General features: G+C 33.7%; 2 protein-coding genes and 1 long non-coding RNA gene across 15 annotated transcripts in view; 1 reads left to right on the forward strand and 2 right to left on the reverse strand.

The window, feature by feature from the left end:
* Positions 1 to 72: 72 nt before the first annotated feature.
* LOC124453075 (cannabinoid receptor 1-like) overlaps positions 73 to 22,550 on the reverse strand; it is a 109,691-nt gene continuing 87,213 nt past the window's right edge. The window contains exon 5 of the mRNA XM_047003826.1: positions 73 to 335. Within this exon, the coding sequence (XP_046859782.1) occupies positions 323 to 335 (13 nt within the window). The 3' untranslated portion in view covers positions 73 to 322. The remainder of the gene's footprint in view (positions 336 to 22,550) is intronic.
* LOC124453501 lies at positions 4,176 to 5,977 on the forward strand. Its single transcript, XR_006951090.1, has 2 exons — positions 4,176 to 4,209; positions 5,339 to 5,977. It is a non-coding gene; the product is annotated as an uncharacterized LOC124453501 (long non-coding RNA).
* LOC124453077 lies at positions 4,847 to 17,946 on the reverse strand. Of its 13 annotated transcripts, none has more exons than XM_047003838.1 (4): positions 17,715 to 17,946; positions 13,595 to 13,745; positions 8,540 to 8,611; positions 6,373 to 7,390 (listed from the first exon to the last, which is right to left on the reverse strand). In XM_047003838.1, the coding sequence occupies exons 2-4, from the start codon at positions 13,691 to 13,693 to the stop codon at positions 6,569 to 6,571; spliced, it is 993 nt and encodes a 330-aa protein (XP_046859794.1). In that variant the 5' UTR covers positions 13,694 to 13,745; positions 17,715 to 17,946; the 3' UTR covers positions 6,373 to 6,568. The 13 variants fall into 13 exon arrangements, 9 of the variants coding, with proteins under 9 accessions (XP_046859794.1, XP_046859791.1, XP_046859792.1 ...); XM_047003835.1 differs by having other exon boundaries at positions 13,595 to 13,749; XM_047003836.1 differs by lacking the exon at positions 17,715 to 17,946 and adding an exon at positions 13,961 to 15,360.

Consider the following 22,550-nt stretch of genomic DNA (forward strand, 5'->3'; position numbering starts at 1 on the left):
ATAGAAGACTTAACAAACAGGCAAGACTCATTTTTTCTTTCAAATTTTTTATCGAAGCCCTGGGCGAATCTGTAACGTCTCTAAGTTCAAGGTTTATTTGATTAATGATATGTACCGTAAAAAAGTATTACACTCCTGATCTTTCCCATGAAAAGAAATATCAAAAATTTGGCTTTAAATTTTAGTCAGTTTAAATCTCGCTACAAATCATGATAGTTTCTTTTTCCTTCATCTTCCCTTTAAAACTATGCTAATATTACCTATACTATAACCAAATAAAAAATTTATATATTAATCATAAAGTTATGAACGATGAATGTAGTTACATCGCAAATGTTTCATTGGTGAATTTGTGATAAGCAAAAACGTCTCGTTAGAGTGATAAAATAGCTATTATTGATACACTGAGTTCAATTCCTTACAAAGTTTCTTGATTGTTTGAGTAAGTATTCTTGAACCCCATTGACATAGACGAATAGCGAAAATGCAAAACATGAAAACCACTTAAACACGGGCAAACCACTTAAACATGGGCAAACCACTGGTTTTGAGGACGTTACTGTGATGCTGCTTGTATTTTCTGAAAATGTATTTTGGTTTTGCTCAAATAATAATGGTGTATAACATGATATACAGAGCAAAAAGCTCTCTCAAGGGAGACTTTGTTATGTATAAATCTATAACCGTGGGTGTGTGTGGGTGTTCTGATGTGCATTTTGTCTGAAGTACCTGTCAGTCTGTCGCTATTGTTTTGAACAGCTACGTCTTTCAAAAATTTCATATCTTTCACTTTGAATGTCATTAGTTAACAATGAGATCAAAGTTTCAGATTGAAGCTCTCTTTTCTTCCTTGTCTGTCAATGTTTTTGGCTCAGATTAAAATCAACGATTGCTTTCGATCTTTTCCCGCTAAAATCAACGAAAATAGTTCTCGATCTTTTCCCGCTAAAGTGGTTGGATTTGTGCACGTGTTGATTGTATTAATCTTCTTAGTGCAGTGACATCCTCCTGTTATATAAACATATTTCTTGTTTTGATTAAAGGAAATGTCTTGCCGTCTTCTCCTAAATGATCAGAGATGATGGTTTGTGTGTGTCTGTGTGTCAGTGTATGTGGGAGGAGGGGGGGAGGCTCGATTGTTAAGTGTGTTCATTAATTGTTTGATATATTAGTATTTTGAAGGGGAAATTGACTTCCATCTTGTGTATCTAAGACTGGGGGTGGTGGTGCATACTTCTCTGCAACCCTGTCCTAAATCCATCCATGCGTTTTGACGTATCATTAAATTCTTGATAAATGACTAATGATGTCTCAGCCTGGCAGTTCTATTTCATAATGTGGTCAGTCGTCTAGTTTTGATGTTTCTTATGTTACATTGCTATTCGTTATGGGCTTATGGCAATCGAAAAGCACTTAAAATACATCATATAACAACACCTAATTAAGATAACAGCGTTAAAACAGCAAAGTTCTATCTTTCAATGCAACTTTGTGTTATCTTTGTGATCACTAGTCTTTATCCCGAATCGGCAATTGATAAGCTGATTGTTAAGCAAACTTATATAAGTCAGTTTTCCATCCAAAATGAATTAAAATTTCACAACATAAAAAGATTGAATGTGGGGCTCAATTTGGACTGTGCGAATGACTTGGTTTATTAAATGTTATCAATTTAAAAAGTATAACGTCTTATAAATGAAAGTGTTATGCTGTGAAAGACTGAAAGTTATCAACAAACTAAAAATGTCCAAACATGTTTAAGGCTGGTTTAAATTAAGTCAAACAGGCCAAAGTTGTTTAAATCTTTGTACTATCCTTTGACATTATAGTTTATTCTACGGGTAGGACTCTTGTAAATAAAAGTAGAACTTTGAAAATAGAAAATCCCGTTTTCGTTCTATGTCTCCCTATACTCCGGTGTAATGTTTTACACCCAAACTTTCATTTTAAGGATAATGAGAAATATTCCTTTTGCGCAATAGCGAATTATTTTCTGAAATCGAAGACCCATAAACCTTATAACTACTTGTATTCGAAGACCCATAAACCTTATAACTACTGCACAGAAATTTTATTTCATATTTTATATTTTAAATGAAACCAAAGTTTAGTGGATTTAGAATATATAGCTCATAATGATAAAGATTTTAGCTAGTTTGTTTTATGTAAAAACAGGTGAAAACTGGAGTAAATGCATGAGTAAAATTTAATTATTCAACAGTTCCGATTTTAGTATTAGCTACACTAAAAGCTATGTCAGAAATGAAAGATTTTTAATTATCATTACAAAGTGCGTTTATTATTTCGCGCAAATTTTTTTGTTATTAAGTGATATGCAGAAATGACAGGTGTTCTTTGACAACTTTTCTGAAACTGTTTATGATGTCGAGTTTATGTTTGTGTCGTTTTGTAAAATTGTTTTTTTTATTGGATATTGATAATATATTTTTTACGAAAATATTTTTGTCTATAGAACTATACATTAGGATTGATGAGAATTGTGTAAATATGTGACTTGTAAAAGAATAAGACATTTTTATTTCTTTTATTGTTTAAACCCTGTAACGACGTTTAAAAGCTCAAAGCTTCGTTCTTAAAGTTTAAAGCACAGTTTCTAATGATACAGGGGTATGGAGAATTGTCATCAATTTGTATTAAGTCATTACAGCCTTAGATAACTGGAGCTCAACTCTTTACGTCATTGCTACTGTTGCTGGTACTTCTTTCGCATGAGAGGTTGGAGAGGTGACAGTACATCTCTTGCGGGAGAAGGGTTGGTGGTGGTGCTAGTACTTCTCCTGCGTTAGAGAGGTTGATGGTGGTGCTTGTACTTCTCCTGCGGAGAGAGGTTGGTGGTGGTGTTTGTATTTCTCTTGTTGGAAAGGGGGTTGTATTGGTGGTACCAATACTTCTCTTACGTGAGAGGAGGGTGGTGGTGCAGCTGGTATTTCCCTTGCAGGAAAGGAGATATTATTGGTGCATGTACTTCTTTCGGGGGAGAGGGAAGTGGTGGTGCATGTACTTCTCTCGCAAGAAAGGTGGTGGTGGTGGTGGTACTGGTACTTCTCTTGCGAGAAAGGGTGGGAAGGTAGTTGAACCTCTTAACTCTCTGTATCGTGTGTTTCTTATGTTTTTCTACAATAAATTTAATATTTTTCAATACAATCATCCGTCTAGAGAACTTTGCTTTTCGATAAAATTTATGTACGTAAATGTCAGTGAATAGCATAGAGTAAAACCGTATAAAGTATTTTAATCTAGGTATTGCATTATTACGCTGTGGTAGCTATGTTTTTCTGTTGCATTCATTTTTTTTATCTCTCTTTTGTGTGTTCATTTTTAAATTAGTACTTACCTTAAATAAACTGATTTTCCGATTGGGTCAATTAGATAACAGCGATGAGCTCTAATTATTGAGATTCGGCATTTCTATGGCATCTTTTACTTCACTATACTTTGAGCCAATCATTAACCTTGATTTTGTTGTTGCAGTCTTTAAATTGACCTGCAGTGTAAACCTTGTTTTAAGTCACTCAACTTTAAATGCATTTTCTATTTTTTATATTTATTACAAAAATGGACATTGAGATCATGATGAAATGTAAAAGTATGTTTTATTTTCTATCCTATGTTGCAACCTGAGGTTTTTACGATGTGCTCCATTATCAAACTTTGCATTCAAAGTGTTTTCTCTTTGTAAGCGGAAATGCTCGAATGACGTCATCGAAGAAATTCCTATGCTCATTATTGAATATTGACAGCAATAAATAAAGGTCCTGTTGAACGTACGCTGTGCAAGATTACTACAATGCAAACTCTATGATTGCATAACTGGTTTTCTAACTATAGACTTCTATAAAAACTATAACTAATTTTCAGTGCATGTGTCGTCATACATAGCTAACTGTTCTCCCCGTCAATTGTCATTACGTCAACATATTCATCGCTGCTTTGTGAACTTTTTCTTTTTTCTCTTGCTCGTCGATTTTAAAACCATATTTTCATTTTGTTTTCCGGTAACGTCAGTTCCAAACACAAATTACGAACTTCATCACTTGTCAAGTACTTCATTGTTTCAAACTTGTTTTCCAGGGTCGTCAGCTGTTTAGGAGTGAATGGAACTCTGGGATTGCGGCCGGGCTTTCGTTTCTGTTTCGGTCGACGTTTACTTGAATCTGAAACAGGACAAGACACAGCGTCGAGACATGGGTAAGTGACAATAAAAAGAATGGGGTGAGGGGGGGGGTATATGGGTTGTACGTTTGTCAGCAGGTTGTGTGATTGGATTAAAACACATCCAATATATATGCATAAAATATAATTTAAGCCGCCACAAATTGTGGCCATGTATTCATGTAGCCTAAACAAGAGCAAACATATAAATCAGTTTTAGAAATATACGTTGACGAAAAAGGCTTGCAATACATATTTTAATATGTGGTGTTTTAACGAAAATTATTATCGTAGCTTCAAATATCAAGCATGACGTCAACAAAACTTTCATAAAAAGTTTATTTGAAAATTACAATGTCGTCATACTAGGCAATATTAAGCAATAAAATAACCACACATGTTATGGACTTTCACATTAATTTATCTGTCATAATTGAATCATACAAAAAAATGATATGCAGATTTGAAAGGAAAAAGAAAAATTCTATGTCAACTAGAAAATACAATTGTGCTTATAGAACTATGAAAGGTGACCGTAAGACAGAGTCTATACATGACAAAAATAATTCCGTTTTTCAAAGTCAAACATGTATACATGGGTTTGTTCGTCGTTGAATTTTAGATGGAAAAGCAAAAGTAATAAAAATAAGTTGAAGACAACAATCAAACACTCTTCGTTCATACACTGTATATTTTAGGTTTTAACATTCAAACATCTTTTTCCACTTGAATAGTCCAAACTGAACGACGCCTTTAAAATATTTATAAAACAAAGGAAAAAGTATTTTTAGTTCTACGATCCCTCATATCCATCACATGCATAGAGTTTTGATGCATCTCATGCGCAACTATATATGACTCTCTAATGTTTTAATTGCTCAGAGCATTTAAAAAACAGCTGATATTACAAGAAGTCAAAATGAACTTATATGTTATGTCATGAGCTTGTCATAGAGAGTTCTAAGATTACATGAATGCTGGGAATTCTACTTTATAGTTTTACTAACTATATAGACAATAAGCATATAGGATGTTAGTAATATCATGTAATACATTATTCTTACGTTATGAAGTTAAAGCTAAAGTTAGAAAATGCAACAGGCCAACATATAATGAGCATGTATATATGTATAGATTGTATAACCCCTATTTACTTCATTTTCAGCGCCTTTACGTGGGGATTTATGATTGAAGATATTTTCCAACAAGAAATAACTAAAATAGCTGTTATTGATTAAAAAAGCGGTGATTATACTGTATGAGCACTCTATTTGATGGAACTGTAGCATCTGTATAACAGTAACTGCTTTATGTACTTTGTTTATTACAAGTAAGGCTAAATGATGTCTGTGTTTAAAAACACTTGAGCTTGATGGTATAAATATAGCTGTGCCATAGGAATGATGTACTGGCAGTAAATAAACTTTGAAACTTGAAGAACTGGAAGTCAAGCTTGTCTTGGGCTGTTGTGTAAAGTATGAAAGGGTTGAAATATGGCCTTGTTCTTTTCTTCATATTGTGTTTTTTGTCTTCCTGCTGTGTAAAATGGTTGTGGTTGAATGGCGAATCTTTGGAGAATCCAATTGAACTGGAAAACAAAAAGGAAAAGCGTCAGCTGCCTCACCATATGAAAAAAAGAAGATGTGGTTATTCTAGAGTAATATTTTGTAAAGGAAGACGTTCAAAAATCTTTATGGACAATAAATAAATGTATTCATTAAAGTGTATTGTTCATTGTTCGTTTATTATCAGCTTATTCTATCAAACACTAAAATTATACAAATATAATTGTATGAAAATATAATGTGTATGTGTGAATTTTAAGACTATGCTCATTTCTTCCTTCCTTTTTTTTGCTAGTGCAGATAAAATGCTACATATTGATAGATTGTTAAACATACTTTTTCTTGCAAACTATAAAGTATTATTAAAAACGATTCTGCCTGAATTTTCAAATACATGCTGATTGCTGACCATGCTGTTTTATCAATGAAAAACGTTCTGCTATTTTGTAAGAAGTTAAGTCTGTAAGGGCAACTTGCTTTTTCTTGTGAAATTTTCGATGCAATAAAGCTGCCAAGTTTTACCTGTTACACAAAGCTTCTGCTCACGCTAAATTCAATGTAGAGAATTTCTTCGTAAAGATGTAAATAAGCAGCAAGGAGGACAACGTATTATTAGATACCATATTGTACTATGTTTTGATGTGGCTATCAAAATAGTTTGTTGCAGGCAAAATTGGCTACAAATCCAAACATTACACTAAAAATTACACAAAAGTATAACTACAAATTCCACTAAAGTTTATGTTATTACCTATATTAAAAAAATAATCATTATATATATTTGTAATCAAGTTATATATGATCAATGCATATTAATCAATGCATATTATCTACAAAGCAATCGTTTCATCAGCAGAATGGAACGAAGTTGTCGATTGCTGTGCTGTATCAGTAGAAATAAAACTGTTCTTTTTAAAAAACGCCTTCAGACTGTTTCGATAAACTGGAAGCCTTAGTGCATACACAATTGGATTTACAGCGAAATTCACCATGGCAACTGGTTCGTAGTAGTAAGAAAAACGCCAAGCCAATTCACTTTGTATTTTTCCAAGCCTTTGAATAAACTCCACTTGTTTGGCGACAAAATAAGGAAATGCAGTTACCAGTAATAAGACATTCAGCACAATGATTGCCTTTACAATTTCAAAGTGTTTAGTGTTGTACTGTTTAGCATTTACTTTAGTGTCTTGTCGACTTTGCAATACAACCTTAAAAATGAAACACTTCAATATGATCTGAAGTAAAACAGCGATTTCTAAGACAGCATAGACCGTGATATAGATATACATAAGCTGGTCAAATTTTTTTATGTAAAGTGATGTGACTTCAGCAAATGCCATGCAAATGGCAATCAACCAAACTGTGGCGCATAATATGTAAATTTTCTTCGTAGAGAACATTTGTTGTCTGTATTTGGGATACTTTGCAATCATGTAAGTTTGCCATGTGAGTGATGTCAAGTGAAAAAATGAGCCCGCAGTCCCAAACATCCAAAAGAAAAGGACAGAATAAATGACAGCTTTTGAAGGTTTGACCTTGAACAATCTACCCAATCCAACAATCATGAATTGAGACAAAGATGCAGTGAAATCAGCTATAGATAAGCTTAAGATAGTAATCCACGGTCCTCGTCTTAGTTCGTTTAAAGGATCCTTCACAATAACAACAATAAGAAGACCATTTGTTAGGACACCAACTGTGGAGACCACCATTGTTGTTATTAATATTTCTTGACGAAGTGAGAAACTTTTCTTCGGTTTCTTATTAAATACATAAATATATGTTAATTATATGTTGCAATATTTTTAAAAACAAAAATTTGTTCTTTTTAGACGAGGAACTAAATTATAACGCTCAAATCCTGGTTCTCACTTTCGGCAAAAGTATAAACATGAGGATAACTGCAAAAGATTATCAACTGTCAATTCTTCTTATGCTTATGTTTATGTTTCAAATGATGACCAAACTTAAAATGATGTCGTTTTACTATCATCGACTTTTGCATAAGCTTTTAAGTTTTAGTCTTATATATGAGTTTGAGAACATTGCCATTATTTATTTTTGTAGGAACTGATTTTTCAGGGCTTACTTTTATGCCACTACATAAAGTAAACATAATTTGAGGAATGTTGTAATTTTTATGTTTTGTTCTTATTAAGGTAACCAACACAAGCTTTGCTGTTTCTATGAAAATTCCAATTTCACGAGGAACAAACAATGTTGAACATCATGTAGTTGCCTAGTTTATTACACAGAGAAGATATTGATGAAAATATTATATCTCGGTACATATAAAAAAATGAGTTCTTGATATGCATGAGAGATATGCAGATGTTGTCTTTTGTTGGTACTCTAGAACTCTTGAAGAAAGCAGGCAAGTGAAAATGACTTGATATTGTAAATATGCATAAAATAATGGTAATTCTAAACAATTTCTTGTATCTTTTTGATATTTTTCGTTCGTATTCGGAGATATTGGTGAAATCGTTTTATGCATGTTTTATCATACAATTATTTGATTTTGCCAAATAACTTTGGATAGCAATGTTTATCTTTACAGCTTACCTTGAAGCCACAAAATGCTAATTAAATGCACTGCACATAATAGTTTTGCTTATTCTCAAAATGTCAAATTTCATGATAAAATCACTGCATGTAACGTTGTTGTGTAATACAAAAGAGCAAACGCGTTTACGTTTTTCTCGCATGCTTGTATATGTATTCCTTTGAATGCATTTCTCTTTGCAGTCAACAAAGTTTATTTTAATGACTTATAATACTTTTTATATAATACTACTTACTTTTGTATTATTTTGCGAAACGGAGGAATTCCTTGTGCAATTTACTTGATCTATTTTAGTCGAATTGCACATTTTGATGGAATTGTCACTAGCTTTGACCACTGGCACTGGCACTGGATATATATTCAACAAACATATCAAAACAACGTAACTATAAACATTTTGTACAGGTACCATAGCGTGACCTCAGAAATTGATTTTATGTAAGGAAATGTACGCCGGGTTCCACCTGTCTAAAAAAGTAAGATAATTTACTTATACAAAAATCTAATTTGAAGTGTACAAAGTCTGGTAATTACATGAATCGATGACTAAAATTTGGTTTAAAGCGATTCGATAAACCACATGTCGAAATGTTTTATTAATCGTACTATCAGCTCAAATGAACGACAGGGTTTGGTAAAACGCCGTAATCCTGCTATTACAAATAATAATTATTATATACCTCCAAGACTAACTTCTTTGTCGTCTGCTGGCCTTCTTATAATAAGTTTTGGATGTTATAAAAAAAACGACTTTCGCGTTTGTCGTGTGATGCGTTCTTAACTCTTCTTCTCACAAATACTCAACTGATAGCAAAATAAAATGTCTTATATGGTAAATTAAGACCGCGTGTATGTATCTGGTGTTTTGAAACAGACAAAACAAATATTCTTCTGGGTTGACGTTGACCTCAGAAGTGGGTTAAGGGCTACGTCCGACTATTTCAAAACTTGGGCTGGGCATCATGATGATGTACACAAACTTCTCACGTATACAGGAAGTACTGACAAAGAAGAAAATGGAAATTGGCTGTATATTGATGTAGAAAGTGAAACGAATGTCCCTCCACGTTATGTATTGAATTCTACTTTCTTTAATATTGCAGTGAACTGATTCACTCACTAAAATAAATTTCATCCGTGTACAGAACGTCTTGTTGTATTAAAAAGTTATGGCTTTACCAGGGCCCAGGGTTGTCTCATGTTATTGAGAATTCTTAGCAAAGTCTTTGTTGTAGGTATCTTGATTTGTCATATTTCAAAACATTAATTCGTTCAATTTTAAGAATAACGTACTAATAAATGCTATAGCAAAAATTTCCTGTTTCAGCACACAATGTAAGTTTGTGCTTTGGGTCATCACAAGAATTTTTTGTGTAAGCAAACTTTTCATCATAACGCAAGTAGAATAAAAACTATGCAAATTTCATTTTGATGGTTCATCGTTATTGTTTCTTTTGTCTCATATGCCTGTGATGAAAGGATTCTGTATTTAAGCTGTCCGTGCACTTGCGACTGTACGTTAGCTGCGTACACATTTTCTTTATTTTGAACAGATCAACTTACTCTTTGAGCGATGGAACGAAGTTCTGTTTATACCGAAGTATTTGTTTTCCAATATAACCACCAAGTAGCAGCCGATATATGAAAGAAGTTTGTTGTCATTTTTTCAACAAGCTATAGAAAACTTAACAAACAAGCAAGACTCATTTTTTCTTTCAAATTTTTTATCGAAGCATTAAGCAAATCTGTAACGTCTCTAAGTTCAAGGTTTATTTGATTAATGATATGTACCGTTAAAAAAGTGTCTTGGTGGCGGAGTCGAAGCAGAAAGTCATGGAATGGTACCGAGAATGGAAAACGGCAATAGAAGTCAAGGGACTGAAAGTGGATGAGGAAAAGACGAAAGGCATGAGATGCTCGAGGCAGGTGGAGGTGAAGGACAGTGATAAATGGCCATGTGGTGTGTTTGGGAAAAGAGTTGGAGTGAATTCGATAATGTGTGGGAAATGCAGTAAGTGGGTTCATGGAAGATGTTCAGGTGTCCGTGGTGCATTGACAAGAGTAACTGATTTTGAGTGCGGGACGTGTCGAAGTGGTGGGCGAGTCGCGATTGAATGGTTTGAACTGGGTGATGTGAGTTTGGAAGGTGTATCGGAGTTTAAATATCTGGGCGATGTGTTAAATGATGGTGGAGGGTGCGAGCAAGCGGTGAGGAACAGAGTTCAAGCAGCGTGGTGGAGTTTTAGAGAGTTGTCGGGAATGTTGTGCGCAAAGTCGACTTCGTTGAAGCAGAAGGGAGAATTGTACAAGGCATGTGTTAGAAGTGTTTTGGGATATGGAGCAGAGTGTTGGGCGCCGAAAGCAGAGGACCTGAGAAGATTGGCGTCGACGGAAAGGAGAATGCTTAGGATGATGTGTGGTGTAACGTTGATGGATAGGATTCGAAGTGAAGAGATTAGAGTAAGAGTTGGTGTTGAGTGTATCGAGAATTGGGTAAGGCGCCAGCGTTTGAGGAGGTGGTTTGGGCATGTGGAAAGGAGGGAAGAAAGTGCTGAAATTCGTAGAACGTTGCATATGAATGTTGATGGAGTCCGCAAACGAGGTAGACCGAGAAGGAGATGGATGGATGCTGTAAACAGTGATATGAAGGCGATGGGTATAACGAGAGATATGGCGAGAGATAGAGACATTTGGCGTAGAAAAGTTCATGGACCGGTCAACCCCCCTGGCGGGGATTAATACTGGCCGGTATACAATGTTGTTTGTTTGTTTTGTTTGTACCTTTAAAAAAGTATTATACTGCTGATCTTTCTCATGAAAAGTAAAGTCAAAAAGTTGGCTGTAAATTTTAGTCAGTTTAAATCTCGCTACAAATCATGATAGTTTCTTTTTCTTTCATCTTCCCTTTAAAACTATGCTAATATTACCTATACTATACCCAAATAAAAAAAATATATATTAATCATAAAGTTATGAACGAGGAATGTAGTTACATCGCAAATGTTTCTTAATCGCAAATGGTCTCATTAAAGTATTCACAATTATTGCTCTCGCTTTTGAAAGTACGTAGAATCAAAAAAGTGATAAGTATTGTAGTAATAATCGGGATAATTTTTTTGACCACACAGTTGTTTTGGAATTTATTCTTCCAATAAAAACTATTAGCACTATTCGTACATTTTTCATCAAATTGAGTTTAGAACATATTATCTATCATACAGGTTTACTAGCACTAGTACGAAGTGAAAAGATTGAATGCCCTGGTTTTTGAATGGAAACAATTCTAGTCTTTTTAAACAACGCCTTCATACTGTTTCGATAAACTGGAAGCCTCAGTGCATACACAATTGGATTGACAGCGAAATTCACCATGGCAACTGGTTCGTAGTAGTAAGAAAAACGTCCAGCCAATTCACTTTGTATTTTTCCAAGCCTTTGAATAAACTCCACTTGTTTGGCGACAAAATAAGGAAATGCAGTTACCAGTAATAAGACGTTCAGCACAATGATTGCCTTTACAATTTCAAAGTGTTTAGTGTTGTACTGTTCAGCATTTACTTTAGTGTCTTGTCGACTTTGCAATACAACCTTAAGTATGAAACACTTCAAAATGATCTGAAGTAAAACAGCGATTTCCAAGACAGCATATACTGTGATATAGATACACATAAGCTGGTGAAATTTTTTAATGTAAAGTGATGTGATTTCACCAAATGCCATGCAAATGGCAATCAACCAAACTGTGGCGCATAATATGTAAATTTTCTTCGTAGATAACATTTGTTGTTTGTATTTGGGATACTTTGCAATCATGTAAGTTTGCCATGTGAGTGATGTCAAGTGAAAAATGAGCCCGAAGCCCCAAACATCCAAAAGAAAGAGACAGAATAAATGACAGCTTCTGATGGTTTGACCTCGAACAATCTACCCAATCCAACAATCATGAATTGAGACAAAGATGCAGTGAAATCAGCTATAGATAAGCTTAAGATAGTAATCCACGGTCCTCGTCTTAGCTTGTTTAAAGGATCCTTCACAATAACAACAATAAGAAGACCATTTGTTAGGACACCAACTGTGGAGATCACCATTGTTGTTATTAATATTTCTTGAGGAAGTGAGAAACTTTTCTTCGGTTTCTTATTAAATACATAAATATATGTTTATTATATGTTGCAATATTTCTAAAAACAAAAATTTGTTCTTTTTAGACGAGGAACTAACTTATAACGCTCAAATCCTGGTTCTCACTTTCGGCAAAAGTATAAACATGAGCATAACTGCAAAAGATTATCAACTGTCAATTCTTTTTATGCTTATGTTTATGTTGCAAATGATGACCAAACTTAAAATGATGTCGTTTTACAAATATCGACTTTTGCATAAGCTTTTAAGTTTTAGTCTTATATATGAGTTTGAGAACATTGCCATTATTTATTTTTGTAGGAACTGATTTTTCAGTTTCCACTGTGTGTGAACAGTGATATATTCGCATAGCAAGACCAAATATACGGGCTTACTTTTACGCCACTACATAAAGTAAACATAATTTGAGGAATGTTGTAATTTTTATGTTTTGTTCTTATCAAGGCAACCAACACAAGCTTTGCTGTTTCTATGAAAATTCCAATTTCACGAGGAACAAACAATGTTGAATATCATGTAGTTGCCTAGTTCATTACACAGAGAAGATATTGATGAAAATATCATACCTCGGTACATATAAAAAAATGAGTTCTTGATATGCATGAGAGATATGCAGATATTGTCTTTTGCCTGGTACTCTTGAGCTCTTGAAGAAAGCAGGCAAGTGAAAATGACTTAATATTGTAAATATGCATAGAATATTTACATTATCAAGTCATTTTCGTTCGTATTCGGAGATATTGGTGAAATCGTTTTATGCATGTTTTATCATACAATTATTTGATTTTGCCAAATAATTATGGATAGCAATGTTTATCTTTACAGCTTACCATGAAGCCACAAAATGCTAATTAAATGCACTGCACATAATAGTTTTGCTTATTCTCAAAATGTCAAATTTTATGATAAAATCACTGCATGTAACGTTGTTGAGTAATACAAAAGAGCAAGCGAGTGTACGTTTTTTTCGTATGATTGTATGTATTTCTTTGAATGCATTTCTCTTTGCAGTCAACAAAGCACTCGAGTTTATTTTCATGACTTATAATACCTTTTATATAATACTACTTACTTTTGTATTATTTTGAGAAACGGAGGAATTCCTTGTGCAATTTACTTGATCTATTTTAGTCGAATTACACATTTTGATAGAATTGTCGCTAGCTTTGACCACTGGCACTGGATATATATTCAACAAACATATCAAAACAACGTAACTATAAACAAATTGTACAGGTACCATAGCGTGACCTCAGAAATTGATTTTATGTAAGGAAATGTACGCCGGGTTCCACCTGTCTAAAAAAGTAATAGAATTGACTTATACAAAATCTAATTTGAAATGTACAAAGTCTGGTAATTACATGAATCGATGACTAAAATTTGGTTTAAAGGGATTCGATAAACCACATGTCGAAATGTTTTATTAATCGTACTATCAACTCAAACGAACGACAGGGTTTGGTAAAACGCCTTAATCCTGCTATTACAAATAATAATTATTATATACCTCCAAGACTAACTTCTTTGTCGTCTGCTGGCCTTCTTACAATCAGTTTTGGATGTTATAAAAAAAACGACTTTCGCTTTCGTCGTGTGATGCGTTCTTAACTCTTCTTCTCACAAATACTCAACTGATAGCAAAATAAAATGTCTTATATGGTAAATTAAGACCGCGTGTATGTATCTGGTGTTTTGAAACAGACAAAACAAATATTCTTCTGGGTTGATGTTGACCTCCGAAGTGGCTTAACGGCTACGTCAGACTACTTTAAAACTTGGGCTGGGCATCATGATGATGTACACAAACTTCCTTTGTATACAGGAAGTACTGACAAAGAAGAAAATGGAAATTGGCTGTATATTGATGTAGAAAGTGAAACGAATGTCCCTCCACGTTATGTATTGAATTCTACTTTCTTTAATATTGCAGTGAACTGATTCACTCACCAAAATAAATTTTATTCGTGTACAGAACGTCTTGTTGTTATTAAAAAGTTATGGCTTTACCGGGGCCCAGGTTGGTCTCATGTTATTGAGAATTCTTAGCAAAGTCTTTGTTGTAGGTATCTTGATTTGTCATATTTCAAAACATAAATTCGTTCAATGTTAAGAATAACGTACTAATAAATGCTATAGCAAAGTTTCCTGTTTCCACACACGATGAAAGTTTGTGCTTTAGGTCATCACAAGAATTTTTTGTGTAAGCAAACTTTTCATCATAACGCAAGTAGAATAAAAACTATGCAAATTTCATTTTGATGGTTCATCGTTATTGTTTCTCTTGGCTCATATGCCTGTGATGAAAGGATTCTATATTTAAGCTGTCCGTGCACTTGCGACTGTACGTTAGCTGCGTACACATTTTCTTTATCTTGAACAGATCAACTTATTCTTTGAGCGATGGAACGAAGTTCTGTTTATACCGAAGTTTTGTTTTCCAATATAACCACCAAGTAGCAGCCGATTTATGAAGTAAGTTTTTTGTCATTTTTTCAACAAGCTAAAAAAACTTAACAAACAAGACTCATTTTTTCTTTCAAATTTTTTATCGAAGCATTAAGCAAATCTGTAAATTCTCTAAGTTCAAGGTTTATTTGATTAATGATATGTACCGTTAAAAAAGTATTACACTCCTGATCTTTCTCATGAAAAGAAAAATCAAAAAGTTGGCTTTAAATTTTAGTCAGTTTAAATCTCGCTACAAATCATGATAGTTTCTTTTTCTTTCATCTTCCCTTTAAAAAATATGCTAATATTACCTATACTATACCCAAATAAAGATTTATATATTAATCATAAAGTTATGAACGATGAATGTAGTTACATCGCAAATGTCTTATTGGTGGACCGGAAGGAAAAGATCGTTGACCTGGATGTTGGAGTAAAAACAGTATTCTTTTTTCTAAACAACGCCTTCATACTGTTTCGATAATCTGGAAGCCTCAGTGCATACACAATTGGATTGACAGCGAAATTCACCATGGCAACTGGTTCGTAGTAGTAAGAAAAACGTCCAGCCAATTCACTTTGTATTTTTCCAAGCCTTTGAATAAACTCCACTTGTTTGGCGACAAAATAAGGAAATGCAGTTACCAGTAATAAGACATTCAGCACAATGATTGTCTTTACAATTTCAAAGTGTTTAGTGTTGTACTGTTTAGCATTTACTTTAGTGCCTTGTCGACTTTGCAATACAACCTTAAGTATGAAACACTTCAATATGATCTGAAGTAAAACAGTGATTTCCAAGACAGCATATACCGTGATATAGATATACATAAGCTGGTCAAATTTTTTTATGTAAAGTGATGTGACTTCACCAAATGCCATGCAAATGGCAATCAACCAAACTGTGGCGCATAATATGTAAATTTTCTTCGTAGATAACATTTGTTGTCTGTATTTGGGATACTTTGCAATCATGTAAGTTTGCCATGTGAGTGATGTCAAGTGAAAAAATGAGCCCGCAGCCCCAAACATCCAAAAGAAAAGGACAGAATAAATGACAGCTTCTGATGGTTTGACCTCGAACAATCTACCCAATCCAACAATCATGAATTGAGACAAAGATGCAGTGAAATCAGCTATAGATAAGCTTAAGATAGTAATCCACGGTCCTCGTCTTAGTTTGTTTAAAGGATCCTTCACAATAACAACAATAAGAAGACCATTTGTTAGGACACCAACTGTGGAGATCACCATTGTTGTTATTAATATTTCTTGAGGAAGTGAGAAACTTTTCTTCGGTTTCTTATTAAATACATAAATATATGTTTATTATATGTTGCAATATTTTTAAAAACAAAAATTTGTTCTTTTTAGACGAGGAACTAAATTATAACGCTCAAATCCTGGTTCTCACTTTCGGCAAAAGTATAACCATGAGCATAAGTGCAAAAGATTATCAACTGTCAATTCTTCTAATGCTTATGTTTATGTTGCAAATGATGACCAAACTTAAAATGATGTCGTTTTAATATCATCGACTTTTGCATAAGCTTTTAAGTTTTAGTCTTATATATGAGTTTGAGAACATTGCCATTATTTATTTTTGTAGGAACTGATTTTTCAGTTTCCACTGTGTGTGAACTGTGATATATTCGCATAGCAAGACCAAATATACGGGCTTTCTTTTTCGCCACTACATAAAGTAAACATAATTTGAGGAATGTTGTAATTTTTATGTTTTGTTCTTATCAAGGCAACCAACACAAGCTTTGCTGTTTCTATGACAATTCCAAATTCGCGAGGAACAAACAATGTTGAATATCATGTAGTTGCCTAGTTCATTACATAGAGAAGATATTGATGAAAATATCATATCTCGGTACATATAAAAAAATGAGTTCTTGATATGCATGAGAGATATGCAGATATTGTCTTTTTCATGGTACTCTTGAACTCTTGAAGAAAGCAGGCAAGTTAAAATGACTTGATATGGTAAATATGCATAGAATATTTACAATATCAAGTCATTTTCGTTTGTATTCGGAGATATTGGTGAAATCGTTTTATGCATGTTTTATCATACGATTATTTGATTTTGCCAACTAACTTTGGATAGCAATGTTTATCTTTACAGCTTACCATGAAGCCACAAAATGCTAATTAAATGAACTGCACATAATAATTTTGCTTATTCTCAAAATGTCAACTTTCATGATAAAATCACTGTATGTAACGTTGTTGAGTAATACAAAAGAGCAAACGCGTTTACGTTTTTCTCGCAAGCTTGTATGTATTTCTTTGAATGCATTTCTCTTTGCAGTCAACAAAGTTTATTTTCATGACTTATAATACTTTTTATATAATACTTACATTTGTACTATTTTGCGAAACAGATGAATTCCCTGTGCAATTTATTTGATCTGTTTTAGTCGAATTACACATTTTGATAGAATTTTCACTAGCTTTGACCACTGGCACTGGCACTGGATATATATTCAACAAACAGATAAAAACAACGTATCTATAAACATATTGTACAGGTACCATAGCGTGACCTCAGAAATTGATTTTATGTAAGGAATTGTACGCCTTGTTCCACCTGTCTAAAAAAGTAATATAATTTACTTATACAAAATCTAATTTGAAGTGTACAAAGTCTGTAATTACATGAATCGATGACTAAAATTTAGTTTAAAGGGATTCGATAAACCACATGTCGAAATGTTTTATCAATCGTACTATCAGCTCAAATGAACGGCAGGGTTTGGCAAAACGCAGTTATCCTGTTATTACAAATAATGATTATTATATACCTCCAAGACTAACTTCTTTGTCGTCTGCTGGCCTTCTTACAATCAGTTTTGGATGTTATAAAAAAACGACTTTCGCGTTCGTCGTGTGATGCGTTCTTAACTCTTCTTCTTAAAAATACTCAACTGATAGCAAAATAAAATGTCTTATATGGTAAATTAAGACCGCGTGTCTGTATATGGTGTTTTGAAACAGACAAAGCAAATATTTTTCTGGGTTGATGTTGACCTCCGAACTGGCTTAACGGCTACGTCCGACTACTTTAAAACTTGGGCTGGGCATCATGAAGATGTACACAAACTTCCGTTGTATACAGGAAGTACAGACAAAGAAGAAAATGGGGATTGGCTGTATATTGATGAAGAAAGTGAAAGGAATGTCCCTCCACGTTATGTATTGAATTCTACTTTCTTCAATATTGCAGTGAACTGATTCACTCACCAAAATAAATTTTATTCGTGTACAGAATTTCTTGTTGTTATTAAAAAGTTATGGCTTTACCAGGGCCCAGGGTGGTCTCATGTTATTGAAAATTCTTAGCAAAGTCTTTGTTTTAGGTATCTTGATTTGTCATATTTCAAAACATAAATTCGTTCAATGTTAAGAATAACGTACTAATAAATGCTATATCAAAATTTCCTGTTTCAGCACACAATGTAAGTTTGTGCTTTGGGTCATCACAAGAATTTTTTCTGTAAGCAAACTTTTCATCATAACGCAAGTAGAATAAAAACTATGCAAATTTCATTTTGATGGTACATCGTTATTGTTTCTTTTGGCTCATAGGCCTGTGTTGAAAGGATTTTGTATTTAATCTGTCCGTGCACTTGCGACTGTACGTTAGCTGCGTACACATTTTCTTTATCTTGAACAGATCAACTTACTCTTTGAGCGATGGAACGAAGTTCTGTTTATACCGAAGTATTTGTTTTCCAATATAACCACCAAGTAGAAGCCGATGTATGAAAGAAGTTTGTTGTCATTTTTTCAACAAGCTATAGAAAACTTAACAAACAAGCAAGACTCATTTTTTCTTTCAAATTTTTTATCGAAGCACTGGGCGAATCTGTAACGTCTCTAAGTTCAAGGTTTATTTGATTAATGATATGTACCGTTAAAAAAGTATTACACTCCTGACCTTTCTCATGAAAAAAAAAATCAAAAAGTTGGCTGTAAATTTTAGTCAGTTTAAATCTCGCTACAAATCATGATAGTTTCTTTTTCTTTCATCTTCCCTTTAAAACTATGCTAATATTACCTATACTATACCCAAATAAAAAAATTATATATTAATCATAAAGTTATGAACGATGAATGTAGTTACATCGCAAATGTCTTATTGGTGGACCGGAAGGAAAAGGTCGTTGACCTGGATGTTGGAGTAAAAGCAGTATTCTTCTTTCTAAACAACGCCTTCATACTGTTTCGATAATCTGGAAGCCTCAGTGCATACACAATTGGATTGACAGCAAAATTCACCATGGCCACTGGCTTATAGTAATATGAAAAGCGCCAATACAATTCACCTTGTAGTTTCCCTAGCCTTTGAATAAACTCCACTTGTTTGGCGACAAAAAAAGGAAATGCAGTTACCAGTAATAAGACATTCAGCACAATGATTGCCTTTACAATTTCAAGGTGTTTAGTGTTGTGCTGTTCAGCATTTACTTTAGTGTCTTGTCGACTTTGCAATACAACCTTAAGTATGAAACACTTCAATATGATCTGAAGTAAAACAGCGATTTCCAAGAGAGCATATACTGTCATATAGGTGTACATAAGCTGTTCATTTTTCTTGATGTAAATTGATGTGAGTTCACCAAATGCCATGCAAATGGCAATCAACCAAACAGTCGCACATAATTTGTATATTTTTCTGGTGGACAACATCTGTCGGCTACGTATGGGATACTTTGCAATCATGTATGTTTGCCATGTGAGTGATGTCAAGTGAAAAAATGAGCCCGCAACCCCAAACATCCAAAAGAAAAGGACAGAATACTTGACAGCTTCTGATGGTTTGACCTCGAACAATCTACCCAATCCAACAATCATGAATTGGGACAAAGATGCAGTGATGTCAGCTATAGATAAGCTTAAGATGGTAATCCACGGTCCTCGTCTTAGTTTGTTTAAAGGATCCTTCACAATAACAACAATAAGAAGACCATTTGTAAGGACACCAACTGTGGAGACCACCATTGTTGTTATTAATGTTTCATAACGAAACGAGGTACTGTTCTTGGGTTTGTTCTTCAATGAAACATATGAAAATTTTAAATGCATTGTAAACTGTCATATTTCTCAATGGTGGAGAAGAAAATTGCAAGAATTTTAGAAATGCATTAATTCAATGCTTTATCTCTTCTCAGTCTATTTCATTTCTTTTAGACGTAGTTTTCCACTGCAAGTGTGCAAGTTTTGCACTCAGCAAGTGTTACGAATTACAGAATACGGAAGCATTTCAGAAGCGGATACACCTCAAGGCTTTGTGGATGAGTTATAAAAATTTCAAATACGAACTCGCAGAACTGCCATTTTCTGCAGTCTTTGCTGCATATTACGTGCTAGCAAAAGAGGGAATGTGGAGATTTTTACAGAAGTTGGACAGCAACAAAGAATTCGGAAATGTAATTGTGAAACGGAAATCATTTCTGCTGCGCTTGACACGAGGATTTGATATGATTTTTATTCTAAGTCTCTTTTTGTGTGACATGTATTAAAATATTGTGAACACTTTAGATTATTTGATTTCGAGATGGAGCACATGATAATAAATAACTTACAGAAATTATGGAGAGGTACAATTATTGTAGTTGATGGTGGTCTTATAAATATTGGAAATGTTGCAAATAATTCTAAAATGACTGCACATAATACTGTGAAGAAGTTTGTATCTAAAATAAAAGCGCTAAAGTTCCGCGTGTTTTTTGATAGAAAAATCTTTCCTTTTAAACGTATTCAGTTTCAGGCTTGGCGTAAACCAACTTCTGATAATGCCATAAAAATCGCATAAAGGAAATAATAAATACAAGAATTATAAGATTATTCAATAAGATGACTTTTACCCAATGGCTTCAGTTAGACTATTGTGGCTTTTTGACTTTTTTTAATATGAGATTTTTTTGCACCTACCGCATTTCTTTGAATGCATTTCTTTCCAGTCAACAAAACATTTCCTTGACTTTAAATTAATTCATCAGACCAAATAAAATGATTTTTGCAGTTACATACAATAGAGTTTTTGTTTATAAACTTACATCACTTTGATTACGAGAACCAGTCTCATTCCTTGTGCAATTTGTCTGGTTTGTTTGAGTCGAGTTGCACATTTTCCCCAAATCACCAGCATTGGCCATTGGATGTACTTTCATCAAACTTGTAAGAATAAGGAATCCATAGACAAAGGAAGGATAGACGTTTTGGAAATGCCTCCCCATTATCATAGTGAGACCCTAGATAATATGGTGCGCTGCTTTTCTTTCACTTTGAATTTGATATTGACAGAGTATGTTCTCCCTACAATCAAGTAAGCGTTGTGTGTGTTGGAGTTGTTATTTTATCGTCGTGCACGTACAAATTGCTTACAGATTTATTTGGCGTGGGTTTCCGGAAATCTTGTATCTTTTTGACGGCATGTTTATAGAGGATCCTTAATATGATTATCGCTTTTGCGAAAAAGTGCAAACGTTTTGTCATTTGTCTGTTTATAATACAATCAAATATCTTTGTAGGAGCACTTTTCAAATACAGAAACCTCGTTATTTTAGAAGTTCCAATGTAATTTTGCTTTCACTCGTGGATTTTCTACCACTCTATTCCCTAAATCTTTGTGAATAGATTTTGAAATATTCGTAATTTGTTTTTAATTCAATATTCGACAAGTGTCGTGTTAGTATTTGAAGGAAAGCATGAATAAACTAGAAACAAAAACACATTAGTAAATAAGATTGTGTAACACAAAACGAATGGTTAAATATACGTGATGCATAATAAAGAGTGTTGAAATTCGTGATTAAATGCATATGGTAATCACAAATTTTAATAACCGCAAAGACTGCCCCACCTTGTCTTTAACGAGTAGGTGTCAAATATTCAATGAGAACGTCATACCTTGTTCATTGTTTAATCGAATAGTGAAAATTTTTGCCTTATGTATGGTATTCTTTGTATTTCATTGACATCCATCTAACGTTTATATTATACATGATGAAAATTCTAATCTTCCCTTAAAATTTTTATTAAGTAAATATTAATAGAACCATATAGAACTATTTGTAATTTAATATTTTTGATAAAAGTAGGTAAAGATTGAATTGGGTCGCTCAAATCGAGTAACAATTGAAGATGGATTTGTTCTTGAAGATGGAGATGGCTCAGTGTGTCGAATTTTGCATCACGACGAAGACACGTTAAATGTAGATAAGGTCCCTTTAACTGGGAGTTTCATTCGGAGAATCATTGGCACAGCTGTAATAAGATGTTTTACTGCGTTCTCATGATCTCATGATCAATCACCCTACGCAGTGACCCAGACACATTCACACATTAACTTTAAGGAAAATGAAAGAAAGATTTTAAAGAAATCTGACAATGGGAAAACAACAAACAAAACAAGCCAAATATTCAGAGAATGTAACTGTGCATTACAAAATGACTTCATCATCAAAATGAGCACCACTTCACATGCCATGAAAAATATTCGATCTTATCAGTTTGCCTGTGCAGCTGCTTTTTCACGTGTCGAATATGTTTATTTGAGCAGGCGATTTGAAATCAACACTAGAAGCGTCAAATGTAATTCATGCAAGACCTTGAACGTTTCTAAATCAAAATAA

Source organism: Xenia sp. Carnegie-2017, unplaced genomic scaffold (genome assembly GCF_021976095.1).
Source record: "Xenia sp. Carnegie-2017 unplaced genomic scaffold, XeniaSp_v1 HiC_scaffold_25, whole genome shotgun sequence".
Lineage (NCBI taxonomy): Eukaryota > Metazoa > Cnidaria > Anthozoa > Malacalcyonacea > Xeniidae > Xenia > Xenia sp. Carnegie-2017.

Bases quoted from the DNA above. Each gene is read 5' to 3' on its own strand.
- LOC124453077 (XM_047003833.1), bottom strand. From the start codon at position 8,716: ATGGTACCTGTACAAAATGTTTATAGTTACGTTGTTTTGATATGTTTG. The intron at 7,391-8,539 runs GTAAGTAGTATT...GTTATTGTGAAG, and splicing joins TTTCGCAAAATAATACAAAA to GATCCTTTAAACGAACTAAG.